The 21,637-nt window shown below is 36.5% G+C and overlaps 1 protein-coding gene across 5 annotated transcripts in view; it reads left to right on the top strand.

Annotated features, from left to right (window-relative positions):
- EPM2A (EPM2A glucan phosphatase, laforin) overlaps nt 1-21,637 on the top strand; it is a 345,250-nt gene that overhangs the window by 47,556 nt on the left and 276,057 nt on the right. For 4 of the 5 annotated variants that reach the window (XM_024357451.3, XM_024357452.3, XM_001161292.7 and 1 more), the window contains exon 2: nt 1,502-1,676. In XM_024357451.3, the coding sequence (XP_024213219.1) occupies nt 1,502-1,676 (175 nt within the window). Of the gene's footprint in view, nt 1-877; nt 955-1,501; nt 1,677-21,637 lie in introns of those variants that run through there. The other variant, XM_024357453.3, reaches the window with a different exon arrangement.

Raw genomic sequence — 21,637 nt, 5'->3', positions numbered from 1 at the left:
TGGTTTATTAAGAGAGTCATCCTGTACCTTCTGTCTGATGGAAGGAGTTATATCTCAAAGAAACATCAAATAATTTAAGGATTTTTTGAGAGCTTATGCCAAGCAAATTTAGGTTAAATATTTTGTAAGACAGAACAAGGAGAAAAGAACAAATGAATCACATTTTTGTATTCATAACAAATGTGATTTATTTCTGTAAACCACTCATGCATTTAGTTTGCTTATATGTCTTTCTTACAGTACATTATACTTAGGTAGTATAAAGAAAGGCATGATTTGAAATGGGATGATAAAAAGGTAGTAAAAATAATGTATGAATTATAATTTTTGTAGAAATCAAGGTTTACTAGTATGTAAGACCATTTGAGCTGCTATAAACAAAACACCATATATTGGTTAGCTTATGAACAATAGAAATTTATTGCTTACAATTCTGGAGGCTGGGGGGTCTAAGATTGAGGCATACCAGATTCAGTGATTGGTGAGGGCTCACTTACTGGTTCATAGATGGCGACGACTTGCTGTGTTCTCACATGGTGGAACAGAGCAAGGGGTTTCTTTCACTCCTCTTTTATAAGGGAGCTAATCACATTTGTGAGGGTTCTTCTTCATGACCTAATCATCTCCTAAAGGCCCCAGCTCCTAATACCAACACCTTGGGTGTTAGGATTTCAACATATAAATTTCGGGGGGACAAAAGCATTCATACCATAGCAACTAGTGTAGTTGATACTGGGCAGAATCGTGAAATAGGCAAATAATATTTTTAGAGATGTGTGTCTGCTTCCTTTGATCCATGGCCCTGGAAGGAAGATGGTGTGTCTTTGTGCATGTGACATCAGCAGGGAGCATCACAAAGGCATCAGACGCCAGAAAGGTGGGGGACTAGGAGAGGCAGGTGCTACTAGCTCCGCACTACTAGTTTTGTGACCTTGGGCAAGCTAGTTAATCTCTGTGAGACTTGTTTTCCTCATTTGAAAACAATAATAATAACTGTTTTACCTGTAAAGTAGATTTGATGTGGTCATTTATTACTTATTAATGCATTTATTTATAATTATGCATTTTTTTGTTGAGCTGATACTACAACACTTTATTCCTGAGTTTATTCGTAAATTTGCATACCAGAAAGATAGAAGTGTATAATACAGGGGCATTAATAGCTTTAAAAACTTTTTTTAGGAGCTTCTCAGGCTGCAAAGTGATTCATAATGGCCTCTTAGAGCACTGAGAGGTACCATGAAGCTCTGAAAGAGTTAACATGCTTTTTATAACCCATGTACTCAAAGGGAGTAAAAAACTCTGATTTTCCTAAGTAGCTCTTTACAAATTCCTACCGTTCTGTTTTTCACTCTAGTCTTTTTTGTTTATACTGAAATGTGTAGATTAAGTAGCTTTATGTTTATTTTTTTCTTGCTATTAATTTTGTATCAGCTGCTTTGAGGATATTTAAACAAAACACTGATTTAATTGCTCTGTTTATCATTTTTTCTTGTTCTAGGCAATGGACCTCATCATGACCGTTGCTGTACTTACAATGAAAACAACTTGGTGGATGGTGTGTATTGTCTCCCAATAGGACACTGGATTGAGGCCACTGGGCACACCAATGAAATGAAGCACACAACAGACTTCTATTTTAATATTGCAGGCCACCAAGCCATGCATTATTCAAGGTAAAAATAGTGCTATATTTATAGGCATAGAAGTAGGACAAGAGGTAGCATTAGCACAATGGAAATATTTACTGTGTTCGAAACTGCAGTGTCTCACTTTGGAGGGGTCTATAGGCCTGTAGTACTTTGAGGAGAAAATTACAGTGAATCAGTGTGTGAGATTTTCTGGGTCTAGATGTGGAGGATTTTAAAAATAGAATTCTTTAATAAATGCATACCCTAGCATCAATATGTTTTGACCAGATAGTAGCTAACCAATCTGTGTACTTATGTAGTGGATTAAAAATAAGAACTACACTAAAATAGACTAAATTAATATTTGTGTCCTTTATGCTACTGACTACCAGTGAAACAAAAATTGGTATTTCCTTATACAATCTTATTCAAATAAATATGTGTGAAAATACAGGCACAGAACTAGATTGAATGTGATTATCTGCTTTATTATTTGTTAATATTTTGATTTATTTGTTCATTTAATTCCTAAACCAGGAGGTTGCTAAATAAAACATAAGGCTTATTATCCTTTTCTCCTTTCCCACTCATCAGAAGTGATTATTTTTAATCACTTTATAAAGGGTTAGTTTTTCTTGAGATTAAATCTAAATCTTAAACAATATGCATATGTGTTGCTTGTTAATGTACCAGTTTAAAAATAGCTATTGATTCCCCTCTATTACACATAAGAAATTGACATCTCTCATACTTGTCCTGTCTCCCCACTCCAGTCCCTACCAGGCATTTTTTGAGAAGTTCCATTGTTACTTACCATCATACAAATTCTATGTCTTGACCCATCAATTTTTCACAGTGTCTCCTAGTTTCCTACATTGTAAGAGTAGAGATTTTTTTTGTTCCTGTATTTTTTTCCACATCTATTTCCACCTACTAACTCCTGCTTTTAAATTACTTTTATAATTTCAAGGCTTATAGAATTTACATTAAACTTAGTAAATATAAATGTCTTTCACACTTCGATTATTTAAAATTTGAAAGCAATTGCCAACATTTAAAATATTATGTAAGTGTTATTTATTGTAGAACTTACAGTGTTTGTACCATACACAAGGAGATGCATTCTCATATTCTTAAAGAATGTGTTATTTTGAATGAGAGATACAATTAATATAAACAGAGTTGTGAGGGGTAAAAGAGAGAGAAAATGCAATTTCACAATAGTTTTAGGGAATTAATAGTCCTCTTGAACACATTTTTCTTTCAAACTTCTGGTAGATGTTGCCTTTGCTGATGGGTTGTATGCATAGAATGAGGAAGACAAGAGTTAAGCATGTCTCGTGTTTTATGGCCTGAGCTACTGAATTAATGGTGTTGCCACTTACTGAGATGGGGAAGACTAGGAGATGAGCAATTTGAAGTAGGGATTGAGGTAAAAGTTCTACTTTAGTCATTTTTTGAAATGTCTGTTAGATTACAGGAAGGAAATTGATTTGATGTCAGAAATTTTATGGAGAGCTTGGAAATAAAGATATAAAATTGGCAGTTATCAAGACATAGATAGCATTCAAAATGTTGAGTCTAGATGAGACAATAGTAAATGAGTGAAGTATAGAAGAGACAAAGAGAAGAAGCAAAAATATTGAGCCCTGGTTCACACAATTTAGAAGTCAAGGAGAAGCAGAAGATCCAGAGAAAGGAATGAGAAGCAACACTTCTTGAGATGGTCTGACATTTAATGAGGATATGTTTATGGGTTCTTTTAAATGATCCTGAACCACATTTCCTGAATGAACCCTTTTTTCTGAAGAGTCATGTCTTGGGCTCTGGAGATTTTTTTCCACTGAATGATTATTTCTTCTCCTTGATTGCCTTTGCTCTTTGTCATTAGAGACACTCCTTAGATGGATGTTGGACCTCTTGGATTTACATTTTATATTTGTCATCTTTTTTATTGCTTTATATTTTGAGAGGCTTCTTTTTTTCCAATTCAACTATCGATTATTTTTTTCTTAATTTTGGTAATTGTATTCTTAATTTTCATGGACTTTTACTTATTCTGTTATTCACTTTTTGCATATTAGTTTGTTCTTGTTTATGAATGAGTATATTCATGAATCTTTCTTAGAATACTAATGAGAGTTATTTTTAAGTTCTCTTCTCTTACTGGAACTATACTTTTTCCTCATGAATCAATTGTTTTTCATTCATTTTGATCTTTCTTTTTTGTGTTATTATTGTTTTAGGTAACATGATTATTAGTTGTTCATATTTACTATGTGAAAGATTAGGTTGATTATTGTATATGGCTGTCATAATTTTCCTCTGCTATTACTGGCCTCTGTACCTGTGAGAGGTGTTGGGGGCAAGCTGTGCTCAGGTGGGCAGATCCTATCTTTCTCAGCAGACTCTAATCAGACAACCCACCTGCATACTTCCTCTGCCCCACCCTGAATGAAAAGACAGGCAGGGTCTGTTGTGGGGTACACCTCTCACTCTGAGAAAATTTGCTCTCTGAGTTGATGTTTTAATTTTTAAATAAAGTATTTCTTCAGCTTCACTTACAGTATCAAAGCTGTATGTGCAGGTGAGAGTGAACCTTAGTTCATATACTCAACTGTGCAAGAAAGCTTACGTTTCTTTATTTTCTTTAAAGCAACATAGTTTTACATCCAAGTCTCTATCCTACTGAATTCTCAGGTAATTCAACCTGTTATCCACTGCAAGGTGTAAATATATCTATGCTTATAAATAGTAATATATTAAAATGTATGTATACTATATAACACATTATATATTAATATAATAAATAATATATGTGTATGTATACCTGGAGTATAATATATAATCTAATATACACACACACACACACACACACACACACACACACACACACACACACACACACACACCAAGTCCTGGGAATCTTTATTTTTCAACATCTCCATGTGATTTTTACATGTGTGAAAGGACAGTAGTTTAGAATAGAAAAGGAATATTTTAATGCACCTTCAGTTGTTTCAGTCTAACTCCCCTTAAAAATTCCAGCATAATTCACCTTCACATGAAACTGGGTAAGATGAAAATCTGAATTCAGTTTAAAAGAAAAGAGTCAGAAAGGCATTTTATATTTCATTATTAAATTGAAAACATCGAATTCTATCTGTTTGCCATGTTCATCTGACAATGTATAATGCTAAGATTATTTGTGAATTTATCTTAGCTGCTGAAATAGATACAGACAAGTAGATTATATGTTTGAGCATTTATACAAAGGAGGTATTCAAACTCAACTAAGAATTTGTAATTACAGACTCTCACTCTTTAGTTTGAATATAGGAATGGAATTATGCCTAGAATTTTTTTATGGTTGGGATAAATCATATCAGAATGGAATTGCCAATATCCTTTATAAGGATAAGGCTTTTTAGAACATATATATCTAAAAATTAAATGTTATATAATAAGATAAATGGTAACTTCATTTATTCAGTAAGAATTGTGTGGATTACTCTGTGCAGCCCATGTTGAGTGCTGGACCATCAACAATGGAGAGACATGATCCTTGCTCTCATGGAACTTATGCTGTAGTGGAAGACAACATGTAAACAGCTGCAATACAGTTAAATATTTGCTGTAATGAAGTTATATATGTAGTGTAAAAAGGGACAGGAAAAATCTTTAATTCAAGGAAATCTTTATGAGGACGTAGAACTTGAACAGAAATGTGAAGCCATCTTTTTCTCAGGACATTTGGGAAAGGGAATTCAAGGTAAGAAGAATAGCGATATGGTTTGGCTGTGTCCCCACCCAAATCTCATCTTGCATTGTAGCTTCCACAGTTCTCATGTGTTGTAGGAGAGACTAGTGGGAGGTAATTGAATCATGGGGGCGAGTCTTTCCCATACTGTTCTCGTGATAGTGAATAAGTCTCATGAGATCTGATGGTTTTATAAGGAGGAGTTTCCCTGCACATGCTCTCTCTTTGTCTGCTGCCATCCATGTAAGACGTGACTTGCTCTTCCTTGCCTTCAACCATGATTGTGAGGCCTCCCGAGCCACGTGGAACTGTGAGTCCATTAAACCTCCTTCCTGTAAACGTTACCCAGTCTTGGGTATGTCTTTATTAGCAGAGTGAAAACGGACTAATGCAAATAGCAAGTGTACATATAGAGAGGTGTGAGAGAGCAATATTAGGGTAGCCACCTAATTTTCTCCAACCAGGATGCTTTGAGAGTAAAAAGAGGTACTTTACATAATTAGCCTGAACATGGGGTATAAAAATAGGACTTTACTGGGAATGCTAGGACATATGGCAACCTAGAGAACATGTCATGTAAAAGAGAACATTCTGGTACTTCTCAATATTCAGATGCATATATAAGCTGACAAGCACCTGTCTCCATAGAGAGACTACAGTTATCCTTTGATAGATCAGTGGAACAGAACAGAGCCCTCAGAAATAACGCCGCATATCTACAACTATCTGATCTTTGACAAACCTGAGAAAAACAAGCAATGGGGAAAGGATTCCCTATTTAATAAATGGTGCTGGGAAAACTGGCTAGCCATATGTAGAAAGCTGAAACTGGATCCCTTCCTTACACCTTATACAAAAATCAATTCAAGATGGATTAAAGACTTAAACGTTAGACCTAAAACCATAAAAACCCTAGAAGAAAACCTAGGCATTACCATTCAGGACATAGGCATGGGCAAGGACTTCATGTCTAAAACACCAAAAGCAATGGCAACAAAAGCCAAAATTGACAAATGGGATCTAATTAAACTGAAGAGCTTCTGCACAGCAGAAGAAACTACCATCAGAGTGAACAGGCAACCTACAGAATGGGAGAAAATTTTTGCAACCTACTCATCTGACAAAGGGCTAATATCCAGGATCTACAATGAACTCAAATAAATTTACAAGAAAAAAACAAACAACCCCATCAAAAAGTGGGTGAAGGACATGAACAGACACTTCTCAAAAGAAGACATTTATGCAGCCAAAAAACACATGAAAAAATGCTTACCATCACTGGCCATCAGAGAAATGCAAATCAAAACCACAATTAGATACCATCTCACACCGGTTAGAATGGCAATCATTCAAGAGTCAGGAAACAACATGTGCTGGAGAGGATGTGGAGAAATAGGAACACTTTTACACTGTTGGTGGGACTGTAAACTAGTTCAACCCTTGTGGAAGTCAGTGTGGCGATTCCTCAGGGATCTAGAACTAGAAATACCATTTGACCCAGCCATCCCATTACTGGGTATATACCCAAAGGACTATAAATCATGCTGCTATAAAGACACATGCACACGTATGTTTATAGCGGCACTATTCACAATAGCAAAGACTTGGAACCAACCCAAATGTCCAACAATGATAGACTGGATTAAGAAAATGTGGCACATATGCACCATGGAATACTATGCAGCCATAAAAAATGATGAGTTCATGTCCTTTGTAGGGACATGTATGAAGCTGGAAACCATCATTCTCAGCAAAGTATCACAAGGACAAAAAACCAAACACCGCATGTTCTCACTCATAGGTGGGAATTGAACAATGAGAACACATGGACACAGGAAGGGGAACATCACACTCTGGGGACTGTTCTGGGGTGGGGGGAGTGGGGAGGGATAGCTTTAGGAGATTCACCTAATGCTAAATGACGAGTTAATGGGTGAAGCACACCAGCATGGCACATGTATACATATGTAACTAACCTGTACATTGTGCACATGTACCCTAAAACTTAAAGTATAATGATAATAAAATAAATAAATAAATAAATAAATAAATAAATGAAGCTTACGCAGGAAAAAAAAAAGAAATTAGCACCCATTCCATGTTATGATTTATCTAGAGAGGTTTATGTGTTACATTTTAGTTTTTGATTTTTAGCCAAGGTATACATGCCAATTCTTTAAACTTGTGTTTAAAGAATTTATCAGATCTACAAGTTTTATTATGAGAAAAATAAATCTTTCTCCCTCTTCTTTCCCCCACCCAACCTCTCCCAATTTTGTCTTTCCACAGGCAGTCACTTTCATCTCTTTAAGTTGATAATTTGCTACTTAACTTCAGGTAAATGATAAATAATATGATTATATTACTACTGTTTGGTTTTAGATCTAGGTATTATCTATTGACTTTACAACTTGAAATATGAATATGTAGCTCTCTTTTCTTCTCCTTCTCCCACATCCATCCTATTGTTCAGTCTTCCCAATATAGTAATGCGTTATTTTTCATGAGATCAGTATTCCACGTGTATATTCATATGCCTATGTAAATGCTATTTAACAACCAAACAGTTCGCAGATGTTTAAAGCTCCTCTGAAGAACTTACAGCTCTCAAGGTTGCTATTGAGAAGTCAAAGCCATTATGCTTTCCAATCTTTTATGTTCAAGTGTTTTTGTTTTTGTTTTTACTTCCGTAAACGAAGAAGCCTGCAGAATCTTTGCATTTCCAATAGTGTGAAATTCCATGATGAATGTCTTGGTTTGGGTCCATTTTATCCATTTTGCTAAGCTCTCAGTGCAGAAGACTTTAATTCTGCAAAGAAGTAAAACTTACTTCTTTGGAAGTAAATTTCTTCAATTATTTCTTTGATAATTTCCTCCCCTTTATTTCTGGAATTCCTATTACTGAATTATTGGGTCTCTGGCCTGAGTTTTCAATTTTCTTGTCTTTTATATTTTGCATTTCTTTTTTTTCTTTTTAAATATATTTTTCTTCTCCTTTTTTGTTTTTTATTATTATACTTTAAGTTCTAGGGTACATGTGCACAACATGCAGGTTTGTTACATAGGTATACATGTGCCATGTTGGTTTGCTGCACCCATCAACTCGTCATTTACATTACGTATTTCTTCTAATGCTATCCCACCCCCAGTACCCCACCCCGTGACAGGCCCCAGTGTGTGATGTTCCCCACCCTGTGTCCAAGTGTTCTCATTGTGCAATTCCCACCTATGAATGTGAACATGCAGTTCACAGAAAACATGGTTTTCTGTCCTTGTGATAGTTTGCTGAGAATGATGGTTTCCAGATTCATCCATGTCCCTGCAAACGACATGAACTCATCCTTTTTTATGGCTGCATGGTATTCCATGATGTATATGTGCCACATTTTCTTAATCCAGTCTATCATTGATGGACATTTGGGTTGGTTCCAAGTCTTTGCTACTGTGAATAATGCCGCAATAAATATACGTGTGCATGTGTCTTTATAGTAGCATGACGTATAATCCTTTGGGTATATACCCAGTAATAGGATCACTGGGTCAAATGGTATTTCTAGTTCTAGATCCTTGAGGAATTGCCACACTGTCTTCCACAATGGTTGAACTAATGTACACTCCCACCAACAGTGTAAAAGCATTCCTATTTCCCCACATCCTCTCCAGCATCTGTTGTTTCCTGACTTTTTAATGATCACTATTCTAACTGGCGTGAGATGGTATCTCATTGTGGTTTTGATTTGTATTTCTCTGATGACCAGGGATGATGAACATTTTTTCATGTGTCTGTTGGCTGCATAAATGTCTTCTTTTGAGAAGTGTCTGTTCATATCCTTTGCCCACTTTTTGATGGGGTTGTTCGTTTTTTTCTTGTATATTTGTTTAAGTTCTTTGTAGATTCTGGATATTAGACCTTTGTCACGTGGGTAGATTGCAAAATTTTTCTCCCATTCTGTAGGTTTCCTGTTCACTCTGATGGAGTTTCTTTTGCTGTGCAGAAGCTCTTTAGTTTAATTAGATCCATTTGTCAATTTTGGCTTTTGTTGCCATTGCTTTTGGTGTTTTCATCATGAAGTCCTTGCCCATGCCTATGTCCTGAATGGTATTGCCTAGGTTTTCTTCCAGGGTTTTTATGGTTTTAGGTCTAACATTTAAGTCAATGTGTAAGGACGAGATCCAGTTTCAGCTTTCTACATACCGCTAGCCAGTTTTCCCAGCACCATTTATTAAATAGGGAATCCTTCCCCCATTTCTTGCTTTTGTCAGGTTTGTCAATGATCAGATGGTTGTAGAAGTGTGGTGTTATTTCTGAGGCCTCTGTTGTGTTCCATTAGTCTATAAATCTGTTTTGGTACCAGTACCATGCTGTTTTGGTTACTGTAGCCTTGTAGTATAGTTTGAAGTCAGGTAGCATGATGCCTCCAGCTTTGGTCTTTTTGCTTATGATTGTCATGGCAATGCAGGCTCTTTTTTGGTTCCATATGAACTTCAAAGTAGTTTTTTTACAATTCTGTGAAGAAAGTCATTGGTAGCTTGATGGGGATGGCATTTAATCTATAAATTACCTGAGGCCATATGGCCATTTTCACGATATTGATTCTTCCTATCCATGAGCATGGAATGGTCTTCCATTTGTTTGTGTCCCCTTTTATTTTGTTGAGCAGTGGTTTGTAGTTCTCCTTAAAGAGGTCCTTCACATCCCTTGTAAGTTGGATTCCTAGGTATTTTATTCTCTTTGAAGCAATTGTGAATGGGAGTTCACTCATGATTTGGCTGTTTGTCTATTATTCGTGTATAGGAATTCTTGTGATTTTTGCACTTTGATTTTGTATTCTGAGACTTTGCTGAAGTTGCTTATCAGCTTAAGGAGATTTGGGCTGAGATGATGGGGTTTTCTAAATATACAATCATGACATCTGCAAACAGGGACAATTTGACTTCCTCTTTTCCTAATTGAATACCCTTTATTTCTTTCTCTTGACTGATTGTCCTGGCCAGAACTTCCAACACTATGTTGAATAGGAGTGGTGAGAGAGGGCATCCTTGTCTTGTGCCGGTTTTCAAAAGGAATGCTTCCAATTTTTGCCCATTCAGTATAAAATTGGCTGTGGGTTTGTCATAAATAGCTCTTATTATTTTGAGATATGTTCCATCAATACCTAGTTTATTGAGAGTTTTTAGCATGAAGTGCTGTTGAATTTGTTGAAGGCATTTTCTGCTTCTATTGAGATAATCATGTGGTTTTTGTCATTGGTTCTGTTTATGTGATAGATTACATTTATTGATTTGCATATGTTGAATGAGGCTTGCATCCCACGGATGAAGCCAGCTTGATTGTGGAGGATAAGCTTTTTGATGTGCTGCTGGATTTGGTTTGCCAGTATTTTACTGAGGATTTTTGCATCGATGTTCATCAGGGATATTGGTCTAAAATGCTCTTTTGTGTGTGTGTGTGTCTCTGCCAGGCTTTGGTATCAGGATGATGCTAGCCTCATAAAATGAGTTATGGAGGAGTCCCTCTTTTTATATTGATTGGAATAGTTTCAGAAGGAATGATACCAGCTCCTCTTTGTACCTCTCATAGAATTTGGCTGTGAATCCATCTGGTCCTGGATATTTTTTGGTTGGTATGCTATCAATTATTGCCTCAATTTCAGAACCTGTTATTGGTCTATTCAGAGATTCAACTTCTTCCTGGTTTAATCTTGGGAGGGTGTATGTGTCCAGAAATTTATCCATTTCTTCTTGATTTTCTAGTTTATTTGGATAGAGGTGTTTATAGTATTCTATGATGGTAGTTTGTATTTTTTTGGGATCGGTGGTGATATCTTCTTTATCATTTTTTTGTTGTGTCTGTTTGTTTCTTCTCTCTTTTTTTCTTTATTTGTCTTGCTAGCAGCCTATCAATTTTGTTGATCTTTTCAAAAAACCAGCTCCTGGATTCATTGATTTTTTTGAAGGGTTTTTTTGTGTCTCTATCTCCTTCAGTTCTGCTCTGATCTTAGTTACTTCTTGCCTTCTGCTACCTTTTGAATTTGTTTGCTCTTGCTTCTACAGTTCTTTTAATTGTGATGTTAGGGTGTCAATTTTATATCTTTCTGCTTTCTCTTGTGGGCATTTAGTGCTATAAATTTCCCTCTACACACTGCTTTAAATGTGTCCCAGAGATTCTGGTATGTTGTGTGTTTGTTTTCATTGGTTTCAAAGAACATCTTTATTTCTGCCTTCATTTCATTATTTACCCAGTAGTCATTCAGGAGCAGGTTGTTCAGTTTCCATGTAGTTGTGTGGTTTTGAGTGAGTTTCTTAATCCTGAGTTCTAATTTGATTTCACTGTGGTCTGAGAGACAGTTTGTTGTGATTTCTGTTCTTTTACATTTGCTGAGGAATGCTTTACTTCCAATTATGTGGCCAATTTAAGTGCGATATGGTGCTGAGAAGAATGTATATTCTGTTGATTTTGGGTGAAAAGTTCTGTAGATGTCTATTAGGTCTGCTTGGTGCAGAGGTGAGTTCAAGTCCTGGATATCCTTGTTCACCTTCTGTTTTGTTGATCTGTCTAATATTGACAGTGGGGTGTTAAAGTCTCCCATTATTATTGTTTGGGAGTCTAAGTCTCTTTGTAGGTCTCTAAGGACTTGCTTTATGAATCTGGGTGCTCCTGTATTGGGTGCATATATATTTAAGATAGTTAATTCTTCTTGTTGAATTGATCCCTTTACTGTTATGTAATGGCCTTATCTCTTTTAATCTTTGTTAGTTTAAAGTCTGTTTTATTGGTGACTAGGATTGCAACCCCTGCTTTTTCTTGCTTTCCATTTACTTGGTAGATCTTCCTCCATCCCTTTATTTTGAGCCTATGTGTATCTCTGCACGTGAGATGGGTCTCCTGAATACAGCACACTGATGAGTCTTGACTCTTTATCTAATTTGCCAGTCTGTGTCTTTTAATTGAGGCATTTAGCCCATTTACATTTAAGGTTAATATTGTTATGTATGAATTTGATCCTGTCATTATGATGTTAGCTGGCTATTTTGCCCATTAATTGATGCAGTTTCTTCATAGCATCGATGGTCTTTACTATTTGGCATGTTTTTGCAGTGGGTGGTAACAGTTGTTCCTTTCCATGCTTAGTGCTTCCTTCAGGAGATCTTGTAAGGCAGGCCTTGTGATGACAAAATCTGTCAGCATTTGCTTGTCTGTAAAGTATTTTATTTCTCCTTCACTTATGAAGCTTAGTTTGGGTGGAAATGAAATTCTGGGTTGAAAATTATTTTCTTTAAGAATGTTGAATATTGGCCCCCACTCTCTTCTGGCTTTTAGGGTTTCTGCAGAGAGATCTGCTGTTAGTCTGAGGGTTTCCTTTTGTGGGTAACCCGACCTTTCTCTCTGGCTGCCCTTAACATTTTTTTCTTCATTTTAACCTTGGTGAATCTGACAATTATGTGTCTTGTGGTTGCTCTTCTTGAGGAGTATCTTCATGGTGTTCTCTGTATTTCCTGAATTTGAATGTTGGCCTGCCTTGCCAGGTTGGAGAAGTTCTCCTGGATAATATCCTGAAGAGTGTTTTCCAACTTGGTTCCATTCTCCCTGTCACTTTCAGGTACACCAATCAAATGTAGATTTGGTCTTTTCACATAGTGCCATATTTCTCGGAGGCTTTGTTTGTTTTTACTCTTTTTTCTCTAATCTTGTCTTCTTACTTTATTTCATTAATTTGATCTTCAATCACTAATATCCTTTCTTCCACTTGATCAAATTGGCTACAGAAGCTTGTGCATGTGTCACAAGGTTCTCGTGCCATGGTTTTCAGCTCCGTCAGGTCATTTTAGGTCTTTTCTACACTGTTTATTAGTTAGCCATTTGTCTAACCTTTTTTCAAGGTTTTTAGCTTCCTTCTGATGGGTTAGGACATGTTCATTTGGCTCGGACAAATTTGTTATTACTGACCTTCTAAAGCCTTCTTCTCTGTTAACTTGTCAAGGTCATTCTCTGTCCAGCTTTGTTCCATTGCCCCCAAGGAACTGCAGTCCTTTGGAGGAGCAGAGGTGCTCTGGTTTTTAGAATTTTTAACTTCTCCTCTGGTTTCTCTCTATCTTTGTGGTTTTATCTACCTTTCGTCCTACAGACCTACAGGTGGGGTTTGGTGTAGATGTCCTTTTTGTTGATGTTGATGCTATTTCTTTCTGTTTGTTCATTTTCCTTCTAACAGTTAGGTCCCTCAGCTTCAGGTCCGTTGGAGTTCGCTTCAGGTCCACTCCAGACCCTGTTTGCCTGGTTATCACCAGTGGAGGCTGCAGAATAGCAAATATTGCTGCCTGATCCTTCCTCTGGAAGCTTCGTCCCAGAGGGGCACCCGCCTGTATGAGGTGTCTGTTGGCCCCTACTGGTAGGTGTCTCCCTGTTAGACTACACGGGGGTCGGGGACCCACTTGAGGAGGCAGTCTCTTCGTTCTCAGTGCTCAAATGCTGGGAGAACCACTGCTGGGAGAACCACTGCTCTCTTCAGAGCTGTCAGACAGGGATGTTTAAGTCTGCAAAGTTTCTGCTGCCTTTTTTTCAGCTATGTCCTGCCCACAGAGGTGGAGTCTATAGAGGCAGTAGGCCAAGCTGAGCTGCAGTGGGCTCTGTCCAGTTTGAGCTTCCTGGCCACTTTGTTTACCTACTGAAGCCTCAGCAATAGCAGACGCCCTCCCCTCCCCCCACCAGGCTGCAGCCTCTCAGGTTGATCTCAGACTGCTACACTAGCAGTCAACAAGGCTCCGTGGGCATGGGACCCGCCGAGCCAGGCACAGGAGAGAATCTCATGGTCTGCTGGTTGCTAAGACCATGGGAAAAGTGCAGTATTTGAGTGAAAGTGTCCTGTTTTTCCAGGTACAGTCTGTCATAGCTTCCCTTGGCTAGGAAAGGGAAATCCCCCTACCCCTTGCACTTCCTGAGTGAGGCAATGCGCCACCCTGCTTTGGCTCACCCTCCGTGGGCTGCACCCACTGTCCAACCAGTCCCAGTGAGATGAACCAGGTACCTCAATTGGAAATGCAGAAATCACCTATCTACTGCGTCGATCACACTGGGAGCTGCAGATCAGAGTGCTTCCTATTCGGCCATCTTGGAATGGATTCCTAAAGATATTTTTCTTAAGTTTATCATCCCACACTCCTATTTAGTTTTGTATTTCTGCTATTATTTATTTTTGAGGAAAATAAGTTTGAGTTTTTAAAAAATATTCTGTTTTTATCATGGTTAGATTATTTCTAGGGAGACAGCAAACAATTGGTTTTTTTTTTAATTTTAAAAACAAATTTCTTTCCCTGACATTGTTTTTGTGTGTTCCAAATTGTTTTAATGTATTTTTTTCTCTTCAGTTTGTCTCAATAGCTCACATTAGAGGATTTCCTCTGGTACCTGGAAATTCTTAGTTTTTTGCTTCTCTTTAAGTGTGGGAGACAAAAGCACAGATTAGAGGCTCTGAGTATATAGATGGGTGTGTGACTACATGATCTGACTGCCCTATTTAGATGGGAAACCTCTGATGTGAGATCTTTAGATCTTTCCTTCTATACTACTTTTTTTTCCTAGACAAGGCTTTGCCAAACTCCTGCCTGGAGGGTGAAGGTCTGTACTGGGACCTGAGTGTAGGAGGCTGGCTGAGGGGATCTCTGCTTCCAATGTACGTAATACACTTAATTCCTCTGTTTTTATTGTGATGTTTCTTCCTTGTGCCGGGGTTCCCCCAGTCCAGAGACTTCTTTAACCTTTTCAAGAGAATAAACCTCGTCTTTTGCTAGGACTGGGGAGGGAAAGTTTCCCAGCTGAGGAGAGTGTAAAAGTGAATCTGGCATCTGGCTGCTTCTTAAACAGGCTTTCAACTAGTTCTTATTTCTTTTTCTCATATCTAAAAGTATCTGGTGGTACCCATTTCTGAGCCTGTTGGAGATTCCGTAGTATCATTGTAGTTAGTTCTCACCATTCCCTACTGCTGGCATTAGGACTTTGTTGTTTGTTGTAGCTCTGTTAAATTTTTCAACAATTAACCAATTGCTTTCCAACTTCTATAATTTTATTGTTACTGTCTTTTCATTTCTGTGACCTTAGGGGCCTGTGTTTTAAAGGGATTTGGGGAAAGAGTCAAGAATTTGGTGAAAGATTCTAGATGTGTGGAATCAATTTGTGTGCAATAAAATAAACGAAATAAAATATAAAACTTGGTAAATAGCTCAATAAATATTAAATCCACATTTAGCTTGTACTATGTTTCTTTGGCCCAGGTAAGATTCTTTCATGCTAGAATGAGATTTTAAAAATCAATGTGCATTTTTATATTCAGGCTACAGTTAGGACCAAACTACACCACCCTCTTCAATAGAATTATTTTTCATGCAAAAGAATGGATATTTGCATTAAAGGACACATATAACTAACTTAATGAGATGTTAGTGGTTAAGGACTGTAATTTCTGTTCCTTGAAAAGGCTTATTGCCAATTAAATACACTTCAAGAGGCATAAATTAGATTTTATGAACATCACACTTCACACTCTTTCAAAAATGTTACAGTTTAGAAAATGTATTGTAAAAGCATGTTTATACTTTTACCTTCTTTGGCTTAGAAAGAAATTCTATACAGTAAATTTTGAAACTCAAAATTATTTTACACACTATAGAACAATAATTTTGCACATTTAAAAATACTATTTTATCTGGCATTCTTTTAAATGAATGAAGTTAATTACTTTGGAGACAGACTAAGGAGCTAGGGTTCTAGCCTCAGCTCTCTCATTTACTCATGGGTAACGTTGGAACAATCCTGTAACAGTTCTAGAAATTTTAATTTCCTAATTTGCAAAGTGAGCTGGTTGAACTAGATGACTATTAAAAGTATAGTTCTGGAAATAATCAAGGTTAACACCTGATTAATGTCAATGTTAATTTCAAAAGCTAAGGCTTATATCACATTTTGCCAACATGTAATATTGACTCACAATGACTATACTCCATATCAGCTTCTCTGCTTTCAGATCCAGGGACCAAAGGCCTGAATTCCAGTTGTGCCTCAAGATGGTGCTTTCCCTCATTTTTGTAGCTCAAGACGTACATTCAACTCAAGAGTCCAGCTCTACAGCAGCTATATTTGGAAATACACATATTTTATAGCCAGTATATAAATGATTTTTAATAAGTATGTATACACTTCTTGTATAATGATAAGTTTTTTTTTTACTTTGCTCGCATTTATAAATCAAACTTCGACAAGAATCTTTTTTGGAGTAAACAGAGAATAGCCACAGAATTTGGTGTGCAATGGGACCTAATTACATAGTCCTGCTTCTATAGTTCACAGTCAAGACATTACTGGGCAAAGATAGACACTAATTTCAATTAGCATTTCCATCTGATTCAATGATTTGAGATTCTTTTAAATCTTAAGACCAAGATTACAATTGTTCATATCAGTAGGAAAGGAAAACAACATGCTTCTCCTTTTTGTTGAATTCTTCTGACTGGGGAATGATTTTTATTGAGTATTAACTGGGCGTGTGAGAGTTCTCTAAGAGTACCTTTTTTCTATCTGAATAATGCTGTTCATACGGTCAAATTAATTGCTAGATATCCTCTTTTATGTTTTCGAAATATATTTTTATATAAGAGAAATATATTTAAATATATTAAGCAAAATACATATTTTATCTCATATATATCATTATATTAGAATGATTTATTTTCAACACCATATCAAAGAATATTAGTGTTAGTAGCATTTTAATGGTAATAGGGCCTAGTGCAAGCATAGTCCCTTAATTCTTGTTTCTTAAGAGTCATTTAGAACCTATCAGCTAAAGTGTATGAAGAAATAAATCAGTTTTGGCAGACCATGCTGTTCCGGAATCAGTACAATTGTAAAGGAAGCAGCTGTATTTTTGTGCTCCCTCGTGTATTATCAGCAGCATTGTTGTTTAAATGGTGATGGAAATGTCTTGACCAGTGGTGAATGAAAGGAAGACTGGAAAGGAGAGAGCTTGACTGCTAGATCTCAGGTTGTATCATAGGAATGGTGGTAAGAAAGATAATGATTTTATCATATAAATTAAGCAAACTGGATTTATTATAAGTCATGAATGATGTGGGTAAGATATGGTGGTTTTACTGTAAAATATAGAATTTTACTACAAAAGAGATCAGAGCAATGAGGGAAGGTTAGAAAGGTGAAGGAAATTTATAAGGTGGGAGCCATAGCAGAATATTTTCATGTTAATAAACATTATCCCAGAGAGTAGAGAAAAATTAATGATTAAGAAGAGAAAGGAGAGAACTGCAGGAGCAAAATCTATGTGTAAGCAAGAGTGAACCGAACCAGGAGAATAAACGATTCATCTCTGGTCCTAGGAGGAAGGCAGAGAACTTGGGCATGGATCCAGTAGGTTGAATCAGCAGTGAGAGCATGTGGAAGTTTGGTTTTTGATGGCTCTTTTCTCAGTGAAATAGGAAGCAAGGTCATCAGACGATAATGAGAAGAGAGAGAAGATTTAGGTTTGAATGAGATATATGGACTGGGTGACTAATGGAATATGAATGTACTGACTCATGAATTTTAAAATAAAACTCTCCCAATTCCAATATGACAGTGGCCATGACAACCAAAGAAGGGTTATTCTTTCTTATAACAAATACAGAAGACAGAATATTTTTGACAAGCTTGGCTAGCCTTTTTCCAGGGTTTTCTACGTGACGCTAGCCGGATCAGAAAGAAGTCTAAGTAACATGCTGAAGTGGAAGCTTGGCAGACTGGAAATTTTATATGATGTTTTTCAGTGCTAGAATTAAATCTATTATGCGAACCATTATGGAAGGTCTGCTTCAGGAAGCCCAGCTGATTATATTAGGGTCAGTGAACACATCAGGGAATATTTATATCTTGTTTTCAGAAGGTGTATTATGGTCACTTTGCCATTCATTGATTATGATTATTTAAATTGGCTTCAAATGACTTGTTTCTTAGATCATAGTCTACTCTTTTGCGGAACAGATGGGAAGGATTATCAAACCCTTGGAAGAGGGTTCAGTTAAAAACCAGTAGTCAAAATGCATATATTACTTACTATGTATTAGAATTAATTTTGCTGTTACCTATTTCTATATCATAAAGGCCCTATTATAACTTCTCTGTTCACAGACTTTTTTTTGAAACATGAACTCTTTATTATCTTGTTTTGATAAGTTGTAAAATGCCTTTCCTGTCTTCCTTTTTCTAAGTCCTTTTAATTTTTCTCTTTGGATGTCATGAAGACTTATTGTTCCTGATAAATGAGTCAATAGTGATGAAAATATCAGCTTGATTCATTAGCAGGTATAAACATTACACTGAAAAAAATACTGAGTGTATCAACACACAGACCTACTCACACACTCACTCATATATACACACATGCATGTACACACACGTATACACTGATAACATCTACTTGTACAGGCTCTCCCTTGTATAATGAAAGAATTATTTTCTATCCAAAGACCATATGGTGTGTTTGATGGTCCTGTAGCAGGACTCTGGGATCCACACTGATGAAAATAGGAAGTAGATTTTAGATGTTTTACAAATAATATACTGGGCAAGTAAAACCATATAATGCTTTATAACCCTTAGCTACTTCTGACTACGAGGGAAAAGTCATCTTACACAGTGTCCCCTCATGCTATAGATGAACAAAGTGGGAACGAAAGCCATGGAGGTACTGCTCTGGGATCATAGCAGCCAATAAGTAGCAGAACTGCCATTCCCAGATTCTCCTCCATCCACCTCTTAATTATTGTATCTTCACAAGACAGGGTCTCTACTTTCTTGCCCCAGAGTAGTCTATCATCAATTTCTGACCAAAACATAAAAAAGGATACAAATGAATGCCAAAAAAAATCGTGCCTATTTTCATTAATCAAATTTTAAAGCTTATATATTCCATATAAGTCTAGATAAGTTGAATTAATTATAAAAAGGACCTGAAACCTTTTTTTCTCTCCAAGGACCTTCATGCCATTTTTTAAAAAGATCTATTTATTCAGTCATTTGCCTTGTAGTTTAACTCACCTCATTGTCCTTCTCCATCTTATTATCTTGACCATTATATTAATTGCTTGTCTCATTATCCTTTTTTTCTTAGATTGCAGATCCTGTCCCAACACCCCTTTCTTCTATAAGACTTCTTTGGCCTGTTTAGCTTTACTGAGGCAATTATTATTAATCTTAATTTATTTGCTATCATTTCCATTGCTATACCCCCCAGTTGGACATGTTTACTGCATACCCCATTAGGAATAGGCACTTGATGTTAGAGAAAGGCATTTTATGAGAGGATTTTACAGTGCAGAGTATGTCACATTTTTTTTACTGCTATTCCAACCTAATTATATTAGGTATGACTCCTCATGCTAAGTTTTATGGAAACTTAAATGTGTAAAATCTCGAAGCTCAGACCCATAGTTGCATTAAATAGGAAGTCACCAATGAAATTTATTTAAATGTTGACCTCTCCAAGGTCTTAAGATTGTATTTTGACAGCAATTTTTTGCTTGGCCAAACTTTAGTCAGGTCCCTGAACCTCCTCCTAGACCACCTGTAAAAGGGCCTATATAAGCATTTTCCTTGTAAAATCCATTTTTAGCAAAGAACCCAGCTAAGTCAATTTAGCAAGAACCCCATCCTTGATATCTGATCGGGTTCCTCATTTTCCATTATCCCCAACTGATATCTGATCCCCCTGACATGACTTTAGTGAGAATCCTGTGGCTAGGTTTAGCCAGAATCCCATTTACCCCTGATATATCCTCTTAGTAATTTTCTATCCACTGATCCCCACCTTGCTCCTTGACTGTAAATTCCTACTTGCTCATGCTGTATTCGGAGGTGACCCAGTCTCTCTCCTCCACCACAAAATCCCATTGTTTTAGTCTCTGTACCTATCATGATCAGTCATAATCAATCCTAAGTTTACCTTACCTTGCTTTAACAAGTATCATTAAATGATTTTTTTGAACAATTTTCAGGCTAATTTTTCTTGGTCTAGTTTTAGGCAGAATGAGAAACCTAAAGCTAAAATTAATGATCAATCAGGAAAGAAAATTCAGCATATCAAAAATGATAAATTAATTAGAAAAATGATCATTTGTTATAAAAATAATAGGTTTATACAAATGATCAGGAATGATTTTTTTTGGTGCCAAGTGTAGTATATTTACATTTATATAGCTACTTGTATGTTTACAGTTTGTTCCTAGTCATTTCTTAGACAAATTAGAAAGAGAGAGAAGTGAACACAGAGAAGGAAGTGGGAAGAAGGGAGGAACACAGACTTCTCATCTGGACTTGACCAGTTTTCATTCAGCTATTCTGTGACAGTAGGTGGGGAAATGGTTTTTTCAAAAACCCATTTCCTTTCCAAGCATGCTCTGTCCCTTGAAATTTTACTCTGAATAATCTGTTGTTTCTGATGTTACCAGACGTTTGGAAATAGGGCTTTTTGTGTGTCTTATTGCTTATAGCCATAATGATGAGTTTTTTTTACTTCAGATCTTTCCAAAGAAAGCAAAGCCCAGAGATGCAGTGAATGTGAAAGAACCATTATGATAGAGATCAGTGATCACATGTATTGATCAAAGATGCTCAGCCGGAGTAATGGTTATTTACAGTTGAGGGGGTTTCAAGAGCCATTCTTTAACTTAGGATAATCAAATCCGATACTGTGAATTAAGAAGGAATAAAAGGGATAAATCAAGTAGAGTAAAAGTTGGAAAATAGATTTGAACATTCATATGCCTAGTTTCAAAATCTTTTTCATGAGATTGTTTAACACTATTTCCTACTGAAAAAAGAATACGTAAAAAGCTGAGTTTAGAAGTATCATTCTGATTACATACCATTTTCCCAGTATTGTATTAAGTACTGTGAAAGCTTTTCAGCTTAAATAAAGTGAAATTAGATGGTGTTTGTTTTTAATCACAAAGGTGTTCTTCACTTTCAGAAAGGATTCCCTTCATTTAAACAAGTTCACATTCTCAGGATAGAGCAGTGGGGTTGGGATTCCTCTTCAGCCTGAATTAATAATAGCTGAGGCATGATTTTGTTCTGGTCACTATGACTAGAAAAATTCAAAAGTAGAAAAAATATACACTCAAGATTCTATACAGTAATGCACCAGTTAATTCACACTTCAAAGATGAGTAATGAGAAGTTTAAAAGCTGAAATTTGTGGCCTGGTGA

The sequence above is a fragment of the Pan troglodytes genome, chromosome 5 (assembly GCF_028858775.2).
Source record: "Pan troglodytes isolate AG18354 chromosome 5, NHGRI_mPanTro3-v2.0_pri, whole genome shotgun sequence".
Lineage (NCBI taxonomy): Eukaryota > Metazoa > Chordata > Mammalia > Primates > Hominidae > Pan > Pan troglodytes.
Note: the sequence above shows the minus strand (reverse complement) of the source record. Positions and strands in the feature narration are given on the sequence as shown.